Here is a 21,729-nt window from a genome sequence, read left to right as displayed (position 1 = left end):
ACTTCTATTGTTAGTGAAATGGGACAACTTTTTATTTCCTTTTTAGTAAGTTATATTTCCTTGTCTGTGATTTGTCTTTGTGTCCTCTACATATTTTCAGGACGCTATAATTGTTCATTGTTAGAGTGATGATACTGAATTTCAAGGTGTTCTTATTAGATTATATATACTAAGAAACCTTAAGTACACAGTACAATTTTAAGTTCTATAAATAATAACTTAGCCAGTGTCTATGGGGATTTTTTTTTTGGCTGATATGAATGGATAAAGATTTATTCTAAACTATAGCTAAGAACAGAAAGTCTTTTACACTGAAAATCAAGAAATGATATGATAGGTTGTTTTGGGAGTAGATTGAAGACAGGATTTATTTATATGTTTTAAATAAATTTTATGTTTTAGAATGGCTTTATAGATTTACAGAAAAATTGTGAAGAGATACAGAAAGCTCCCACATAACCTGCACCCAGTTTCACCTAATTTTGACATCTTAACATTAGTATGGTATATTTGTTACAGTTGATAAGCCAATATGACACATTATTGTTAACTAAACTCCATGCTTTATTCAGATTTCCCCAGTTTTCATGTGATGTCCTTTTTCTGTTCTAAGTTCTTATCTGGAATACCACATGACATTTCATGTATCCTTAGGCTCCTGTGTTAGTCAGCTTGGGCTGTCATAACAAAATACTGTAGATTGGCTGGCTGAAACAACAGAATTTTATTTTCTCACAGTTCTAGAGGCTAGAAGTCCAAGATTAAGGTGCCAACATGGTTGGAGTCTGGCAAGGACTCTCTTCCTGGCTTGTATACGGATGCCTTCTTACTGTGTCTTCACATGACGGGGGAGGGACAGAGAGAGACAGAGAGAGAGAGAGAGAGTGCATGAGAGCATGCCATCATGAGAATCCCACCCTCATGACCTCATCTAAACCGAATTATCTCCCAAAGGCCCATCTCCAGATATCATCACATTGGGAGTTAGGGCTTCAACATATGAATTTGGGTAGAGACAAAATTCAGTCCATAGCAGCTCCTCTTGGCTGTGACAATTGGTTTTATTTTTAATGAAGAGTTGTGAGATATCACTCCTGAATGTCCGTGTATATAAGCATTAACTTCCTTTTATTTGCCCTCTTGTAACCCAGAAGTAGTGTTCAGTTAGCCATGTAGCATGGTTTCTAAGCAAGTTTTAATTTAGGTGTATGGACACCTCTTGTCCTCTGTTAAATGGAACTGCTGTGGCTCCACTGTAAAATGTGCATGTCATACACAGAGGTAGATATGAGAAATTTCCATCCCGACCAGAGCACACCAGCATGGAGGACTCCTGCTGTCTGTAAATTACTCAGACCTTGTTTCAGGCCTGCTTCACCCAATTGGCTGGCTCAGAACAGCAGAGAAGAACAGTAGGTAGAAATAAGGAAGCAGCTGTTTTTCCAGTTGAACACAGAGTTGTCTGGAATAAGGTTCACTACTCAGGTTGAAACTAATAGGCCATCATGCTGTGATGTAATTGTGGATGTGTGGATGATAGCACTTACCCAATCTGTACTTAACTAACTAGGCTTGTTAATGGTCAATTCTGGTGACTTAGTGACAGGTGCAAGACTTGGATTTACTGTATTGGATGTCTCAGGTAATGACAACTGGAGGCTATTTTTAAAAGATAGAATTTTTTAAAAATCAAAGAAAAGTCATATGCCCTAAGTTAAAAGGTGATATCAATAGGTACATCTTATTAAATTAAAGAGCTCTGTATAATGTGTGTTACAGGAAAAAGGGTGTTTTTTAATCTGAGAAGTTAATTACCAATTGTAGCAATTATTTTGAGTTGACTTTTTTTTTTACTAATATCTTTTTTAATGAAAAAAAAGAACCCTGTTAAGCACATTTATTTCCCTTTGGAGTATTTAGAATATGCACTTTGGTCTGTTTGGAATTTTTTTTTCAGGAGACACTATTGGAGATAAATGTTACAACTTTCACTCTCAATTAATAAGATGATAAATCACATCTCTGGAACTTCCTGATGTATTTTCTTAATTCTTCCCATTTCAGTATAAGGAGGAATGTTTTTAAATAGAAAGTTCTTTATATTTGTTAATTTCCCCCTTCCTCTTCTGCAGTATTAAGTGATTTTTTAGTTAAAAGTCTTGGGAGTTAAATAGTCAAGAGGACTGTTTTCCATTTACATTCAGGTTTGGTTCAAATTGTACAAAATGAAGACAGTCGGTGCTATGAATTGAAATCATTAGTACATCAATTATTCTGTGATAACCAGCTGAGAAGAGGCTGTAGACTACTTGAATGCTCCTTCCATTTAAACTTGGCTTCTCATTAGCTTATATGAGAGATGAAATAATTTGATTCTAATTTATCTCTCTTTAAATGAACATTGTTCCCCTCTGAATTCAAGAGTAGAACATTTTAATTTTGTAGTCATTTATAACACACAGGTCAAATAAATAACAAGTTTTATTTCTAGCAACATATCTCTTCTATTATTTATATTACTATATAGTTCCTTGATTCTAAGACACACTTTTTTTCCCCTACGTCTTTTTAGGGCAAAATAGGCCACAAACATAATAAAGATAACATCATAAATCAGTGGGGGAGAATAAGGGTTATTTAGCAAATGGTACTTGAAGAATAGTTTAACCATTTGGAAGAAATTAAACTTATAGCTTTAACTCACGGTACTCCGAAACAAATTTCATATAGATTATGTTTAGAAGATTTAAAAAACAACATCTGAAAAATGTCTAGGAGTGTGTGAGGGAAATTTTTCAGTTCTTGAATTGGGAGGAAATTTCTAAACCTAAAAACAATGAATATAACCTCAAATGAAGTCAAAAGCAACACTTTTTTTTCCAGGTCCAAATACATTATGCATTAAAACGAAAGGCAAAAAAGTTAGAAATATATGTGGAAAAAGAGGATCATATCTTTGCGATGAACAGTAATAACTGCAAGAAAGAAGTCCATCAATAGACAATGTACAGAAAAAAAAATTAATCAGTGACTAATAAATGTAAAACATAAAAATCCATTGTTGACCAAATACAGAAAATTAACATAATAAGCTATTTTACTTATTAAACCAACAAGATTAGAAAATTATTACTGTTGTTAAGAGTTTGGTGAAATGGGAGTTTACATAAACTTCTGATGGGACTGTATCTTGGTACAGACTTTCTGAAAAGTAATTTGATGATCTGTATCAAGAGCTGTAAAAAGTTTATACCCTTTAGTTTGGTAATTACCTTTCTAGGAAATTGTCCAAATTATAACTGTAAATACAAAAAAAATTTTTTTGACGCGAGTATATTTATTGTCATGAAGTGTTGGAAAATTGGAAACCACTTAAATATCTAGTAGTAGGTAAGTGGTTTAATAAATCATGTTGTAATAGAATATTATATAGCCATTAAAATGCTATTTTCAGAGATTATTTTAATGGAATTGGAAGATCATCAAGATAAGGATAGAGGGAGTTCCCTGGCAGTCCAGTGGTTAGGACTCCACGCTTTCACTGCCGTGGGCCTGAGTTCAATCCCTGGTCGAGGAACTAAGATCCTGCAAGCTGAGCACAGCAGGCCAAAAACACAAAACAAAAGATAAGGGTAGAAAGTAGAATACAAAATATTACATATGATGTGGTTTCAGTTTTTTTCCAAAGTAAAAATAGTCACCAAAAGGACTAAGAAAAGCACATAAACATATTATTACTTGTTAACGTTATGGAATTATTTATTGTTTTTATTCAACGTTTTTTGGCCAGATCCTCTATGGTGAGCATGCATTATTTACAGTGGAAAAATTGAGTTATTAAAATATTAACAGTAGCATATTTTCATGAGTCTTAACTTACCTGTGCCTCCTAAGTTCCAGGAGGGCAGAGCTATAGTCTGTTCTGTTCGCTGTGTATTCCCAGTGTCTAAAACAGTGCTTGGCCTATCACAGTTACTCAAAAGTGTATGTTTGTTGAATAAAGACAGTTTGGGGTGGCTGGCCCAACTAAAGATAACAGGCAAAGTGTAAATTGTTGAGTTACTGACCCGAGTTCAGAAGTCTAGAGAGGAAAGAAGTCAGATGCAAAACCTGAGTGCTGAGTTAGAAGGCAAAGTCAATTCAAATGGACAAAAAAGAAAACAACACTCAGGAGGCTTGAGAGGCAGCTCAGCAAGGGAGCTAGAATGCTTGAAGCGCCCCTCAGTGCCCAGCAGTGCCTGGGCCCGTCGGCCCAGCCTCATCTTACACAGAGACCACACATTCCTACATGAGATAATAAGATAAACAGGGACTGTGTACCAGGCTACAAAGGCAGCTTCAATCACCTCTAAAAATAGAGATTTTATAGGCCATATTCTCTGATCACAAAGTAATAATAAAGACTTTAAAAACTAAATATCAGTAAAAGGAAAAAAAAATTCCAATAATCATTCATAATCACTTGGAAATTTAAATAACTCCATGATTAAGAGGAAAGTTAAAAAAAAACCTTTAGAAATGAACAATGAGAGCACTCCATGTCAAACTCTTAAGTGCTTTTTATAATATAGCAAGGAAGTTTTAAAAGTAAATAAATGAAGTCCTCAACTTAAGCTAGAAAAGGAATAAATACAAGATTAGAGGATGAAGAAATTGATAATGATAAAAGCAAAATTTAATAAACTAAAAAGAAAAAATGATAGATAATTGGAGGGCCGTATCTTTAAAAAGACGAATCAAATGGACAAGTCTATGGCAGGTTTAATTAAGAAAATTAGAAGGAAAACTTGAAGCAGTAGATATGAAAAAGCAGATGTAAGTAGGTATGGAGGAAGCTAAATCAACTTCTAAAAGGGTGTATATTTTCATAAAAAAATTTTTTCTGGGGCTTCCCTGGTGGTGCAGTGGTTAAGAACCTGCCTGCCAATGCAAGGGACACGGGTTCGATCCCTGGTCCAGGAAGATCCCACATGCCGCGGAGCACCTAAGCCCGTGCACCACAACTACTGAGACTGCGCTCTAGAGCCCACGAGCCACAACTACTGAGCCCGCACGCCACAACTACTGAAGCCCGCATGCCTAGAGCCTGTGCTCCGCAAGAAGAGAAGCCACTGCAATGAGAAGTTTGCGCCCCGCAGCAGAGTAGCCCCCGCTCGCCGCAACTAGAGAAAGCCCGCGCACAGCAACAAAGACCCAATGCAGCCAAAAGTAAATAAATAAATTTATTAAAAATTTTTTTTTTTCTGTTTTAAGAGATCACTTTTTTATTATTATTAAAGTTTTGGACTAATATTGTTAAACCCAAAAATTCTTTTTAAAAGAAAACATAGAGATTTTATGATCCAAACAATATTGATATATAATCCTTACAATGTCTTTGAGTTTCTAAGGTGTATTCCAACATCAGTATTGCATCCAAAGTTGTAGAATTTATTTGATGAGATCTTACTGAGTCAGTTTGTGAGGGCTTAGATCCTGTAACTTTTGAGGGAAGATGTCCCAGTGTAACTGACATTGTGCAGATTTTGGTGAAGCAGTTAATTTTACTTTGAGGGTGATATAAATTCATTGTATGATATAAACCAAGTAACTTGAACTCTGAACAAAGGCTCACATTACTTCCTATTCCTCTGAAGTGATTTTGTGAAGTGTGATGCACCAGTGGGTAAAAATACTTCAGGACTTGCTAATGAAAGACAGAGTATACAGAATCTGCTTTTCTAGCACATATTTTTATAGATGTTGAAAACGGTGTTGTCAAACGATATTTTAAAAGCTGTCAGGTGTGTGTGTTTTTCAAATGAGTTTTAAATAATTCAGTACCATGCAGGCGGCAGAAAAATGGCCTTATAAACTTGCAGTGCTCTTTTGTACTGAATATACTAGTGGAGTCTATGAATTAGAAATGAACACTATTCGATACATCTTTTTACTAATAACCAGTATGGTGTTGATGGAAATTCTCTGTTACTAATGTTTCTCTTTTTCTTTGTTTTTTTGTATTTTCCCATTAGAGAATTGCCTTAAAGTCGTTTCAGCACAGGTACCACATGTGTACTTATGGTAGGTTTCTAATAGGAGCCGTGATCACTGACTCATGGCAGCCTCCTCCCCTTTTCTTCCCTCTTGTGTGCTGCTGAGTGAGGGATGAGGGGAGAGTCCACGTGGAAGACAGTTCACTTTGAATAAGTGTGAGATTCCTAAGAGCTTGCCTACCCGGATAGGTGGTGGCCAAATAACCTTGTGGAATATTAAGTCTCCTCCTTAATTCAGGAGTCTAATTGGGAGTGAAAAAGTAAGGATCATAGGTTATGATGAGTCTTCGCCACATTTCTCATTGACTCATTGCTCCTCTCATATTTCTCCTGATCTTATCCAGGAAAACTTGTTTATGCGGAAAAGCTAAGTGGCATGTGTGGTCCTCTGTACAGTTCTTCCTCCTGCCAATAAAGAATTTTGGTTTTTCTGAAAGTGGAAGAATTTTCTCCTTCATCATGGTCATTATTATGGTTCGTATTTGGTTTTGTTTTCCTCAGGTATTTTACACTAATAATAGCGGTCTTAGTCATGTTCTGGAGTTATCAGATCTCTAATCTGAGAATCTCAGAGTTAGGCACTAAATGGCTTTCATGGCAAAAGATTTAAGGTGTGTTTGCAGGGACTGAGAAATGGCTCAAGTCACAACCACAGTGATTGGAGGGTTATAGCTAGACACAGGAAGGTTGAAAACACCTGTCTTTAAGCTTTTTGCATTGTAGCAGTAATTTTAAAGATCTGCCCTAAGAAACAGTAAAAGTTCATTTAAAATTCATAAATTCCACTCCCGTGTCTCTCTGAGTACACCACATATGGTTGCTATCAATGTCTTGAGCATACTGATCATATACTATTTAACGCACATTGTTTGCAACGATGTTTCAAATGATACAGGATTGGCTCATTCTGAGTACTGTAGGCCCCCCTTCTCCTCCGAGGATACGTTCCAAGACCCCCAACGGATGCCTGAAATCATGGATAGTGCTGAACCCTATATGTATGTTTTTCCTCTACATACATACCTATAATAAAGCTTAATTTATAAATTAGGTACAGAAAAAAATGAACAACAGCAATAATAAGATAGAACGATTATAACAATATAGTGTAATAAAAGTTATGTGAATGTGGTCTCTCTCTTAAAATATCTTATTGTACAAATTTAATACCTTTTTCATCTTAACTAAGTGCTTATCATACATTATGACAGCCAAACTTTTGCAGTTTGAGGTGTGACAGCAATACTAGCACAAATTTCTTTTTCCTTCTTCACAATTTCATGGACAGAAGATTCATTCTCATCGTAGATTTTAGCAACCTCATCGTACAGTTTTTCCTCTTTATTAAGTTGAGAACTGTCACCTTTTCACTTAAAGGAAGGACTTTATGGCTTCCCTTTGGCAGATCCAAATTGCCAGCATCCCTACCCTTGCGCTTTGGGGCCATTATTAAGTAAAATAAGGGTGATTTGAACACAAGCCCTGTGATAGCGTGACAGTCGATCTGACAACCCAGATGGCTACTCAGTGTCTAACAGGCATACATGCTGGACAAAGGGATGATTCACACCCCGGGCATGACAGAGCAGGACAGTGACAGGTTTCATCATGCTACTCAGAACAGCACACAATTTAAAACTTATGAATTGTTTATTTCTGGAATTTTCCATTTGACATTTTTGGACCACGGTTGACCTTGGGTAACTGAAACCTTGGAATGCAAAATCATGGACCAGGGAGCACTGCTGTATTCAGTCTGAAAAGACTCATGAGAGCTGTTGTTCCCTGTCAGGTAGAGGTGGACTGCCCAACTAATGAGAGAGGTGTTCTTCCTGTGGTCCATATTATTCTAAGATCCTCCTCAGAGGTCTTCGTTTTTAATGATGGCTTGATCTGGATTTCATAGATTTTTGCATGTCAGTTTCAGTTGAGTTTTCTTAAGGTTCAGCGCAGAACCGACAATAAAAAAAAAAAGATTGAATGGGGAACAGGCGGCAGAAGTTCTTAGAAAATAGTAAAGAAGATTAAAACCACCTGGTGAAACAAATTTTTCAGTAGATTTGAAAAAGGCACACATTGTTTCTTGAAAAAGTTTGTTGAGAGGTGCAAATTAGAAATCAGAGTAGATTAATTCATTTTTTGGAAGTGTTTTGTGGGTAAAACATGATCCATTATATTGTTAGACTTGTGTTACGTGAACAGTTATATGGCTCCTGGTTGTATATGTGGAGTCTTGTTCTCATGTTCCTCATGGCAGATTATACATCCTACTTATGCTCTTCTAGACGCACAGAAGCTGAGCAAAGGCAGGCAGAGGTGTATCCATCAGTGAGTGGTACTGGGGATGGATCCATTACTCAGTTCTCCTTTCAACACACACTTATTGAGTGTCGCTTCTACTGTTCCTCATCAGTTAAATGGGGCCAGTAACAGTACCCGTCTCATGGATTTGTTGGGAGGACTAAAAATACAACACAGGAAGGTCCTGAAATCAGTGTCTGGCTCCTTGGAAGAGCTGCCACCACTTCACTGCCCCTGAGCTGTCTTCTGTGGGTACGAGAAGAAGGGTGGATGAAGCTCACACAAGTCTGAGCACATCAGAGTCCCTGAGAATAACACCTTACTGGATAAAAGTATCTATGGATTTCAAAGAGCTCTCGAGTAGAGATAGTAAATGAGTAATTACAAATAGTGTTTTTCAGTTTAAAAAAGTGAGGTGGGTGGATTTTGACTCACAATTTTGTTTAATACCTACAATGTATTAGGCATTATATGAGACACTTTTATGTGTATCTTCTCTTTTAATCCTTGCAATTTTATTTTTATTTCTCCTACACGTGGCGAATGGAGCTGTATCTAGTTCAAGGGTGTAGGTTCTGGAAATTCATAGTGACTTGAACATCTGGGTTAATATTTCTTTAGTGTGGTAACATCCTTTCTGACAGTTTTAGTAGAATATTCAAGCCCTCCATTCCACCTGGAGTCTTGGCCAACACGGGAACTGAAATAGTGTAGAGCAGAATTCTCTCTGAGACTTAGAGATCTGTTGGTTCTACATTGCCTCTGTCATCTTTGGACACTTTAATTGAGGTTCTTTTAGTTACAGTTTAAAGAAACCCAGCTCAAACTAACTTGATCAAAGAAAAGGACCTCTGTTGGCTTACATAATTAAAATTTCCAGTGGTGCTTTTCAGGGTTTCAGAGACATCAGATGTGCTGGGATTCAACTCAAGCAATGTTGTCAGGATTCTATCTCTATCTTCTGTCTCTGTTTTTTGTTTTTTCCTGTGTTGGCTTCTGTATTAGTTATCTATTGCCATGTAACAAGTTATAGTAAACATAGTGGCTTCAAACACACATTTATTATCTCATGGTGTGTGTGGGTCAGGAGGCTGGGCATGGCTTATCTGGGTCTTTTGCTCCAGGTTTTCTCGCGAGACTGCAACAGAGGTGTCAGCACTGAGGTCTCATCTGAAGGCTTGACTGAGGAAGGATCTGCTTCCAAGCTTATGTAGATTTTGAAAGAACTCAGTTCCTTGTGGGTTGTTGGACTGAGAGCCTTGCTGTCTGCTGTCAGCCAGAGTCTCAGTTCCTTGACACTTGAATCTCTCCATAGGGCAGCTTCCTTCATCAAAGCCAGCAAGGAAGAGTCTGCTAGCAAGGCAGAAATTACAGTCCTATGTAACATAATCATGGAAGTGGCATGCTCTGTTCTGTTGGTTAGAAGCAAGTTGTAGTCCCATCCATGCTCAGGGAGAAAGGATTTATGAAGGGCAAGAATACCAGGAATCAGGTATCACCAGGACCATCTTAGAATTTGTACACCACAGCTTCATTCTCAGGAAAGCTCTCTCCACATGCTGACGGAGTTGACCAACAGCTCCTGTCTTACATCAGTGTAAGGCCAGCAATTCTGGAGAAGATAGAGCCACATATCTCCTCAGCATCCATATATGTACCTGTTCCTTACCAGTCAGGATTCTTGACTGAAAACAGAAATTAACTCTGGCATATTTAACCACAAAAGACTTATTAGAAGGATACCAAGCAGCTTCTAGAATTGTTGAGAATTCTGAAGTTTTGGGCTGGAAAAAAACCTGTGAGAACTGGATGGACACTTGTGCCATTGCCACTGCTTCCTTGGACTCTCATCGCCATATTCTCAAGATTAGGAATGAGGTGTATCTCATTGGCCAAGTGTCAGTCCCACAGTTGTGCTCTAGCTGACAGGAAGGGAGATGAGGGAACACCTGCCCTGCTTGGGCCTCCATCAGAGGTGGAACTGTGTATCTTTAACTGTGACAGTGTTCCTCAGATGAGCCCCCATGGGTCTCATGGCTTCACTGGGTTACTTTGTCTATAGATGTTCAGCCTAGCATGTTGTCTTGCATAAACAAATATGGGCTGTTTTCAGAACTTTGCAGGTGGTGGTTCTGTGCTCTTGTTCAACATTAACTGTGCCTTACAGGCATACCAGTAAAGCTGCTACAGGAGCAGTATGTGATATGCATGGCATGCCCAGGTCTCTTGAGTCATGTAATAGGTGGGGCATTCATAGTTAGAATTTTGATTCAGACCAGATTTAACCACAAGTAGTATTTACCTTTTCTGAAATTATAGGCTAGCTTTATGATCCAGTTTTGTTTCCCAGTCTTTCTGTTGGATTTAGGGATTGAGGGGTTACCTTAGCTCTTTACTGTCTTCATCTTTGACTGTGTGTATATGACTGTCTTGAATATGTGGGTACATTAGCTAAATTATCATGTTTTTATAAGAACAAAGAACTTGTAAATCTTTTGAAGTAAGTTCATATGTTTCCTTGCATGTATTTTCAAAGCTATACCTACTTCTCTTTTAGCATTTCGGAATATATTAAGACCAACTTCCCAAGGAGGGAAACAGATGTCACTTCTGTGGGGTACTTTGTAGGGTGAAGAGTCTTGCCAATACTCAAAATGTTTTTCTTATTGGCCTACTATGCCAGCCGAAATCTCATTAGAATTTGAATTTTGGCTTAAGATCAATGGTCCTCAACCTCAACACATTAAAAACAACATAAATTGTTGTTATTAAAACAACATAATCAAAATTAAAATTAAATTAAAAACAACAATCAAAAAGTAACCCAACAAACCCAACAGTGTCAGGGTCCCACTCGAGAGCAATTCTGCAGAATTTCTGGGATTGGAGTCCAGGGGGCTGTAACTTTGAGAATCTCTTTAAGAGATTCTGTTTTGTAGCCAGGATTGAGAGCCAGTGGATTAAGATCACCACCTGGCAAGGGCTTCCTGTCCATTTGTGTCCTGGTGTACAAGCACAGTGTCGTAGTTACTGCCACAGTTCACAGTCGAGACTGTTCCTTGCCGTCCTCTCTTCCTTGTGTACCCCATGATGAACTCGCATTAATCAGGGTCACCTAAGCCAGTCTCTTCCTGCAACCTCAAAGAGCCCAGCTACCATAGGGCCATAGGATTTCCAGTTATGACACGGCTTCTGAAAATACCTCCAAAAGGCCAATTTGTGTCATAACAGTAGCATATGTTAAAATCAGGCTATAAACAATCCAACTTCTCTTTCATTTTACATTTACTTTCTGGAGGTGATGTGCACATAATCATTCATGTGGTATCCAGAAATATTTTCGTCTGTAGTAATAGCAGATGGCAGAGTGGTTTCATGTGCCAAGCTGCATTTATTCTGCCACAGCGCAGCGTGGAAGTGATCACGGCCTCTTCCAAACAGTCTCGCTCCCCACGTGCGTGTCAGTTGTGGTGGGAAGTTTTCTTGCGTATCAGTTCAATATGTTGTAAATTTACTTGGAATCCTTGGAATTTGTGCATGATGTGGTCACATGAGATGTACTTCGAAAAGAAATATTTTTGAGGCCTAATGATTAAAGGTCATCAATTCCACAAACATTTAATAAGCATTTGCTGTGTGCTAAGCTAGTGGTTTTCCACTGGGATAGGTCACATGGTCCCCAGGAAGGATCTTGGACATTTACAGGACTGTGTGTAGGTGTCATGATGATTAGTGGAGGTGCTACTGGCATTTGGTGTGTGAGGACCAGAGGTACCGGCTGCCCTGCAGCACGCAGGACCGTCCCCTTCCACAACAATGTCCTGCACACCCCACACCCCAGTCTGTTGAAAGGACTTTTCTGTAGGTAAAAAACCTGTTCGTGATTATCCGAGCCTCAAACCTGATTGTGTTTTTCATATAAACACAAAGACTTTTTTTCTTTGGCATAGATTTAATATACAGTGACTTTTCCAGGAAAATTGTAAATTGAATTGTAAATGTAACTGAAGGGAAAATTGTATTATACTTTGCTTGATTTGGAGTCAAAAGTTAGTTACCCTCACGTAAGATCACGTGACCAGTGGAACCCTGCCTGTGGTGTTTGAGTCACAGAAAGCCCATCTGTACCTCCCTGCATTTTTTAACCTCACCTTCGTGCAGATTCCGTACATAGAGGGGCAAGCAAAGGATGACTTTATATGTCTTCTGGTGGTGTTCTGCCTCAACGTTTATAATTCATAGTATTTTACTATGTGAATTAAATTTTTCTTTCTTAATTTTTACAACTGGGGCATTGTGTTGAGTTGAGATTGCACGTGTTTGTTGTGTCTGTGTTTTTAAAAGTATGCGTGTAGGTAAGTTATTTATAAATTCCATTACAAGAAAATAGAAAGAGCATTAAAGAATATTTGGGTTTAAGGGGGCATTGGGTGTGATAGGGTTGGTAGCCAGTAGCTTAAGCAGCAGGGCAACGGCAGAAAAGTCAGCAGACAGGGAAGGTCCTTAAATGCTAGAGGAACTCAGACTATACTGCAGGAGCCCAGAAGCAGGCCCTGCCTTGTCCTGAGGGAAGGCAGACCAGGAAGGCTGTTTTGCTAGGGCTTAGCTGGGCAAAGGGAATGGTGCATACAAAGTTGAGAAGAGTGGAAGCATGGCTTTTGCAAATGGCTCAAGCTTGGGGTGGGGCAGGACTGGGCGGGGGGCAGTGCAGAGCAGATGGAGAGATTTTGGGCAATTGGAATCTACTCAGCAGTGATATGGAAGATACAGGAAAGGGGACTCTAGGAGGTGTCTAGGAGGAGAACACCGGCCTCACGTACGGAGTTACACTGACTCTTTAACATCTGTCCTCCAATTAAGTGTACTGGGTTATTCCTTTATTTTGCATGTAATTTCACTTGTTTCTTTCATTTAATTGGGCACAACTTCTCATTTTGCTTTGAAGGAGATTAGAATAACAACACAGTTCCTAAAGAAACTTATTAATACCACAAAGCTAGTGATCATGATTTTCATCTGGAGTTCATTTTAAAAGCCCTAGCATGTGCCACATGGGGGAAAGCTTTCTTGACGATTTACCCCAACAGCAACGAAAATGTTTAGATTTATCCGCCACAACGATGAGAGAAATATTGTTTTTCAAATGGGAGCCTTGCTCAGTTACTGTTCCCTTTATATTTCAAAAAAAAAAAATAATGAAATCACTAAAACACTATTATAAGAAATTTGGAACTAAAAAAGGGGGGATGACAGGCTTCCCTGGTGGCGCAGTGGTTGAGAGTCCGCCTGCCGATGCAGGAGACACGGGTTCATGCCCCGGTCCGGGAAGATCCCACATGCCGTGGAGCGGCTGGGCCCGTGAGCCATGGCCGCTGAGCACAAGTGAGAGGCCCGTGTACCGCAAAGAAAAAAAAAAAGGGGGGGGGATGTATTTTCCCCATATTATCTGTTGCTGTTTTTATGTATTTCTTTTAAATCTTGTTTTTAGATATTATACATATAATTGCATGTGTATAATGCATTATATGTCATATACTTAAAGATATAATATCATGGTCCTATTGTATACAAATGGTCTAGGAGTCAAATAAAATGAAATATGTGAGCAATATTTTGAATCATTCTTCCTCTCAGTTTCCAACTTGGTATCTAGCTACCTACTGAACACTCCCCTAGATATTGCCATTTGATTGTCCTGCAGGCATCTCGGGGTAAACAACAAAACTGAGCACTTGGGCTCTCCCCGCACCCTGCCCCTTTTCTCCCATCTTCCCCATCTCAGCAAGTGGTTCCCTCGTGCATCTCCTTGCACAAGCCAAAAGCCTAGCTTTCTCCCTTTCCCTCACCCCCGACACTGAATCCATCAACAAGTCCTTTTATCTCCGCCACCAAAACAGACCCCAAGCCATTCACTGCTGCCCACTCTTACTGCTGCCAGCCTCTCCCAAGCTGCCACCGTTTCTCACCTGAGCTACATCGGCCTCCTTCCTGATCTGCTTACACTGGCCATTCTTGCCTCTCTAGAGTCTGTTGTCTCAGCAGACAGGATAGATCACTCTTAAGAATTCTCCTGTTTAAGCTTCTCCAGTGGCCTCCCAATGTACTTATCAAGCCACCCAAATTCCTCCGCATGGCACATAAGGCCTATAGGACCTGACTTTCACCTGTTTTTCTAAATTCTTCGCATGCTGTACCCCATGTCCTTACTGTGCTCACTGTCCTCACTGTGCTCAGCCACCTGATAGCCGCTCAGTGCTTTTAAAACACCAAGTTCTTCCCTGCCTCGCAGCTCTTCCATATGTGCTTTTCCCTGCCAGAAGCAGCCATCCTCACCTTGTGACCTGGCAGCTCCAAATCCTGTGGGTGTCACTTTAAATGCCACTTACAGAGCCATCCCAGACCACTCTAGGGAAAGGAGACTCACTTTCCTACACTTCCCACAATTTGCAGTTATTGTGTGTCTGTCTGTCTGTGTCTGTTACCCCCGCAAATTGTAAAATCTGTGAGGCAGTGACTGTGTTTGTCTTATTTAAGTAGTAGTCAGTCGGTGAATATTTGATGGATGGATGAATGAATGAATGAATGCTACTTCCTTGAACCAGCTCATGGAATTCTCTTCCTGCCCGGCTGAGAGACATGGGCTTGAGAGCCAAGGAATTGCTGGGCGTCGTCTATTATATTGGAAGCTCTTTTGTAAAAGAGCCTTCTCCCACCTTTGTAATGCTTGTTTTTGTCCAGGTCATGTTTGTCCGGGACTGAAGTAAATGTCAGCAGTCAGCTCCCAACCCTATGTCTGAGGTTGGAGCCATGTTTATTAAACCAGCAAGAGTAGTAGAGGTTGCATTGCCTTTGCGAGGATGTAATATTGGCAGGTGACTAGTTTTTACTTCTGAAGCCAAAGGTGGCTGGGTGGGGCGGGACGGGGGCGGAATGAGGGAGGTATGGTAAGAGAAACAAAGAGGACATACAGACCCAGTCTCTCCCAGATTGCCATTGCCAAAGACACAGGCTGGTGTGGCTGAAGACAGCATCACAGATAGAAACAGATGGCTTAAGAATAGTTTATCTTGGGAAGAAGCAATACGATCAAGATTTTTTGTAGTGGCATTCATTAAACCTGAAAAAATTCTTGCTACATCTTGTTGCTCTAATGCCAGTCTGGGACCTTTTATTAAGATCCCCAAACCCCAGAGCTTCTGATCAGCTCAGTCCCTATCTGGTAATAGTAACTGCTTTTACAGGAGGAAATTCTGGAACGTACAGTACAAGAGGCCACTTCTAGCTGATTGCCTTTTACCTTGCCTTATTATCTTACCTTGTCCAACGCTGTGTCTCCATCAAGTTACGCCCTTAATGAGGTCATTTGCTCTGCATACACGGGAGATTATGTCATAGAGTAATTCATTTTCTGCTTTCTGAGCTGTGCCTGAGAGGGCAGCCTCTTCATCTGTGGGAAGAAGTTGCCATTTAACAGAAGACCTGTATAGCTTATCCCAGATTTCACTCATAGCTTTAGTTTTTGAGTCTTCAGCAGTGCACATGACAGCAGGAACATTTGCATAAGCACGTAAGGTAGCTCAGCCTTACAAGTAGCCTGTTTAAGGAGTGAGGATCGGCCAATGCTGGCATCATAGGAAAGAACACTGTGTGCTGGTGTTAATAATATCCGCATATAGTTTGAGTAACTAAAGTCCACAGTAATATCTTTTTTTCAGCTTTATTGAGATATAACTGACATGTAATCCACAAGAGTATCTTAATCTTACTTTTGCTCCCAAATTATCTTTCCACCGTCACTGTCCCTTATAAGTAATATGTAGCAACACTGATTTGATATTTGCTTTTCATCTTTTTTTCTTTTTTCTTTATTTTTTTATAGTTTTTTCTATAAACATGAGCTCCCACTCTGAGTCAGGAAATACACAAGTGCTGTATATCTAGAGGTCCATAGGACAAAAAACAATGGCTGAAGATTTTTCAGAATTCCAGAAAGACATGAGACCTCTGATTGAAAAAACACAGCAAATCTCAAGGAGGGTAAATTAAACAAATCTACACCTGGAATGATTGTTCTATAATGATAGTAAATCCAACACAAAGGGAAAATCTCAAAGGCTGAGAGAAAAGACGTTACCTGCAGAAGAATGACTGTCCAATTGACAGTGCATTTCATAGCAGCAGTAGTAGGTCACTACACCTGTCAACAAAACAGGATGCAGAAATAACGACCTTCTCGAACATACAAAGGCTAGCAGAATTTTTTAGTCTCAGACTTTAACTGAAAGAATTACTGAAAGTTGGATTTTAGAAAGGAATAAATTGAACCCAGATGTAGGTTCCACCATTAGAGAGCAATGGGCCAATAAAGAAATTGGACATGTTCATAAACTTAAGTAATCTAAGTAAATGGCTGCCTCTGTGTTAGGATTTGAGTATAAACAAAATGTTTTTCCAATTGAGTATATAACTGCTTAGACTTGGTGCTGATGTCCGAAATTCTTCTGTTTGTGATGAATTGCTTTTAGGCAAGGATTTTTAGTGAGAGGTCCATGGATAGGATGCAAGCCATCTATGAACTTCTTAAAATTATAAATGACATATTTTGTGTATGTGTAGTCTTTCTGCAGACAGGATTCATGGCTTTTATCAGATATTTAAAGGGGTTTAGAACCTGGACAAGTTTAAGAACTAATGGATTATGGTATTGTCCCCTATTAAGATGAAATTACATCAGTACTTAACTTGCTCTGACGTTGAGATAGAATGATATGAATTTGATTGCTGGATCTGTCAGTTACTTTGTGGAACTCTTGAGACCCTGGACAGATGATGTGCCTTCTCACAGTAGTGTGTGCAGTGTACGACCTGAGTAACCACACACAGCAACAGTGTATCTGGCTCTTGTGACCTCTTCGCACCATCACAGTCAGTGTTTGATTATAGCTGCTATGATTTTCTCAAGAGAGTCACTATTGAGCTATCAGAAGAAGTGAAGCTTCTCAGTGATGGATTTTAAGCTATAATAATAGGCTTAGTGCTGTTGTTATGTTAATTGAGCACATGTTTTGTGTAATACCTTGTCCAAGTGTGCACAGGGGAGGGAGGGGAGGAGGTGTTGTGTTCAATCATTAGCTCTCCCAGTGAAATTTGGTACAAAAACAGCTATTAACTGGTGACCGGTGTGACTTGTGTTTTTAGAATACAGTTGTAATGTACATTAGATATGTGCATTTTATGTGTTATTTTAATTCCACTTCTCCTCTCATTCAGTAGTTGTTTACTGAGTGTTAGTGTCAGGCCATTTACTGTACCAGGTGTGATCATGGATGTAGCATTGAATATGGTGGTTCTGTTCCTGAGGAATTACCTTAACTTACGATGTGAGGAGGCAGGTCATCACCAAATCCTCAGTCCCAGCCTAAGACCTGCTTAGGTCAAGAATAAGCTGTTCCTAAGAGCAGGGTTTTCCCAGCCTGCCCCTTGGGGTGTCAGCCTGAAGGTATAACTAAGAACAGAGGAGAGTGCACGCCTTCCAGGAGGGCTTCTGTGGAGCCACGGGCATGCTCAGACACCACAAATGTTGAAACGTGTTTAGCATGTATAATTATGATCATAATAACACAGTCTGTTTCTAAAGCTGTTACATTTGAAGGTAGTTCCCAGCCACTGATCAGCACCCAGATGTGTCTTCTTCCCCCGAAGCCCAGGGCCTCCTTGTGGCCTCACAGCACCCCCTGGGGGTGGGGATAAAGCACCCTAATCCTAGGACTGGGGTGCCCCATCCTGCTGGGGAGAAGGTGGTTCCCAGCTCCATTTCCTGTCTGCAGGTCTGTTTCCTCTCTCAGGACATGGGTATCTCTTAGAGGGCCAAGAGAGGTAGTTGGTCACATGGTTACCTACGGCATGGAGCAAGTTAACATACGTCTTGAAACAAGCATGTGATTCCTTTTTCATTGACGGTATCCTCCCCTTTCTGTGTGTAATGTTGAGAGGTTCTCAGTTTTGACTGAATAAGCTCATTACCTCTTCTTGTTTTTTATTTTAAAAGAAGCACACTAGTGTAGAACTTGAAGAAAATGATAAGGACAGCAGGAGTGTCGAGTTGGGACTTTTGTGGAAAATGCTGAATGTTGGCAGGTAATGCTGTGTGGTCTCTGGTCTGCCAGCCTCCCTTTCCTAGTTATTTGCAATTAGGTTATAACTCAGACTTCTACAAACCCATTTAGAGAGAGAAAAAATTCATTTAACTATATTAGACTCTAACTTGTAAATGAGATTCAAGGTTGATTGTTTAATAGGTTGGGATTTAAAATTGAAACTTTTCTTCCTTGTCATCTTATATCTATATGATTCACCATAAAGATTGGCTTAATAAGTTTCAAAAATATTGATGTATTTTATTCTTTTCTGTTAAATTGAGGTTACTGTTTTTAAAAAACTGATTCTGGCCTCTTCTTTGTTTCCCTCAAACTACCACTTTCTTTGCCATTCCTAGAACTAGTTGGAGAGTGTATTTAGCCTAAAAATAGAATAAAATAAGTACAATTTTGGTTTTTTTTGGAAAAGCTAAAGGAAAGCGCAGTTGATACTATTCTTCCCTGAAAATGGGAAAACTGAGTATCTGATCCCATGTTTTTATTATCAGGTTAAACATACTGTGAGGTAGATATATTTGATGAAAATAATAGCTGTCCTGAGGGATAATTGTGCGTGTGTGTGTGTGTGTGTGTGTGTGTGTGTGTGTGTGTGTGTGAGACTTTCGGTGTGTGTAGACGTACGCAGGACCTTGTTTGGGCAATAGTGTGATCGACTTGGCTGTTGGGAACAAGAGGCAGTGCCATCCTGTCTACAGAAAGCTTCCTTTAGTCTTTTTCTCTGAAGTGTTCCCTTGCCTGTTCCTTTCCTGAGAACCAGCAAGTCTTTCCCTGGCTCTGAGCTAATGACAGTCACTTGTGGCTGCCTTGCTTGTGGCATTTAGGGCCTCTTTACCCTGTCCTCTGTGGCCGTGGTCACAAGGTGTATTGGATTTGATTCTAGGTTTTGCGTGGGTGACAACGTCAGCGCCACGGTTCAGTCACTGCCATGGCACAGCCAGCGCTCTGAGATTGAAGATGCAGCGGTTTTAACTTGCCTCCTGGTGCTCTTGGTTAAACCATCCTGGGTCACTGGAATCATGCATTCAACACATATTTGAGTGTCTGTCCTGTGCCAGGCACAGTCCTAGGTGTATGACATACATATATGAAAACCACAGAAGTCACTGTTCCCTTGGAGTTCACATCCAGCTCCTTGGTAACTTTCAGTTGCCAGGCAGCAGAAGGAAAGAGCAACTCTTCCACTGGGACGTGACTCTTTATGAGAGGCGCGCTGTTCCTCCTAGCCTTGTGGTCACCAGTGAGCACTTGGGGGGGGGGGTCTGTGGGGATGGGTTTAGCAGGTGAGGGTGGAAGGAGGAGGTGGGCAGGGCCAGGCGTTGGGAGGCCTTGACTGCAGGCTAGAGCGTCCTGTCAACGGAGAAGACGGCGATCCCCACAGCATGGCAGTGACATACATGACCTCACCTCAGTTCTGGGAGAGTAACTGATGGCAGGGTATGGGCTGCATTGAGAGGAAGAGCTGGGGGGTGGCAGAGAGCCCCGTTGGGTGATCTTCTTTCATTTACTCTTTTACTCATTCAGCATATACTTAGCTGAGGCTTGCCTTGTGTTTATATTTAGAAATGATTGCCAATCTTAGATGCTATTTTAAGAAGAGTGGAACCAATTTAATGCTCTATCTCATCTTTCAAGCTTGAAGTTTACATTTTTGGGTTTTCTTGGCTGAGCGACTGAAAGATGCATATTTGTAGCGGGGCTGGGGGGGCCCAGTGTGGACATCTCTTCTGCCGAGTTTCTCTTGCTCTCCGCCTCACTAGTCAGGGGTGCGTAAAAACGTAGCGGTCTGCTCTGTGGTGAACACAGATAGCTCCCATCCCTCACAGTGGCTAGCTAATTCAAGATTTAATTCAGAGAAAATGCGTTTCGTTTATGTTTTGTGATAAGAGCTACAGAGAAAAAACTGGAAGAAGTGTAATGGGTTGTCTTAACAAAATGCCTCTGCTACTCCGAAGGAGCCAGCCCACTTTTCTCGGTCAAGGAGGGATATTGCCTTTTAAACATGTCATTGTTGTTATTCATTGTACTTTTTTTTGGTAAGATAGGAAATGTTGTTCTTGGGACTAAGTTAAATGCTGCTCAGTGTGAAACACGTGATGTGGAAGAGAGCCTGCAGACTGTGACTAATTGACGCACCCTGGGCTGATGAGAAGGTGGTTGCTAGTCCGCAGCAGAGCAAACACTCACGAAGGCTTTCCTTCTCCCCTAGGACTTCCTTCGCCGGGCATCTGGCCGGGATCCTTGTTGGACTAATGTACACCTGCGGACCTCTGAAGAAGATCATGGAAATGTGCTCAGGTACAGAACAGAACACTTCTGGCCTGACAGGTTGGAAGTTCATCTTCATTTTAACGGGAGCAGAAGCATCTTCATTTTAACGGGAATCTTCATTTAACGGGAACAGTTCCCTGTGGTTCAGCTTAGGAGCTTCCTAATAGGCTCTTTTTAAACCAAGAGGTAAACCAGCTGGTGCTGGTCCTCACACTGCTCCGAAGAAGAGGCTGCAAACCCCAATTTTAAACCTGAGGCTTTCTTAGGGGACAAATAGCGTTGCACACTTATACCCACAGCTTTATTGCTACTCACCAAAAACCATGATTTCCTTGAAATTTGGAGACTTAAAGCGGGTTTAAAATATGCTTTCTTCTGTAATATTCCATGAATTCAAAGTACAAGGAAAAGTTAAAAAAAGAAAGACAAATCTGTACTGAAGTGCAAGGCCAGTATTTTAAAGAATTCAGAATGACCACTAGGTCCTTGGCGGGTGAGACATATATTCATGCATGGCCAAACCAAGTCTGTTATTGCTTGAAGTGTGGCTTCTGCTTTTTAATTAAAATTTTTTTTTTCATCTAATTGATGCTCAATGAAAATACTTTATTTAGAAACCTATGAATTTTTTGGATCTCTTAATTGAAAATGCTATACTGGTCTTGACTTAGAAGGAAACTATTGATATTTTGCAAACACTTGTTCTATAGACCATATGAGTTCCAATATTTCATCTTTTTTTTTTAATAAATAAATAAATTTATTTATTTATTTTTTGCTATGTTGGCTCTTCGTTGCTGCGCACAGGCTTACTCTAGTTGCAGAGAGCAGGGGCTACTCTTAGTTGTGGTGCGTGGGCTTCTCATTGCGGTGGCTTCTCTTGTTTTGGAGCACAGGCTCTAGGCGCGCGGGCTCGGCAGTTGTGGCTTGCGGGCTCAGTAGTTGTGGCACGTGGACCCTATAGAGTG

At 40.2% G+C, this 21,729-nt stretch overlaps 1 protein-coding gene across 14 annotated transcripts in view; it reads left to right on the top strand.

Moving 5' to 3' along the window:
- RHBDD1 (rhomboid domain containing 1) overlaps positions 1 to 21,729 on the top strand; it is a 114,650-nt gene that overhangs the window by 31,029 nt on the left and 61,892 nt on the right. For all 14 annotated transcript variants that reach the window (XR_010944198.1, XR_010944197.1, XR_010944195.1 and 11 more), the window contains one exon: positions 20,700 to 20,788. Coding sequence is in view for 9 of the 14 variants with exons in the window: in XM_067740364.1 (XP_067596465.1) it covers positions 20,700 to 20,788 (89 nt within the window). In the remaining 5 variants the exon portion in view is untranslated. The remainder of the gene's footprint in view (positions 1 to 20,699; positions 20,789 to 21,729) is intronic.

This window comes from Pseudorca crassidens, chromosome 6 (genome assembly GCF_039906515.1).
Source record: "Pseudorca crassidens isolate mPseCra1 chromosome 6, mPseCra1.hap1, whole genome shotgun sequence".
Classification (NCBI taxonomy): domain Eukaryota; kingdom Metazoa; phylum Chordata; class Mammalia; order Artiodactyla; family Delphinidae; genus Pseudorca; species Pseudorca crassidens.
This window is presented reverse-complemented; position numbering and strand designations above follow the sequence as displayed.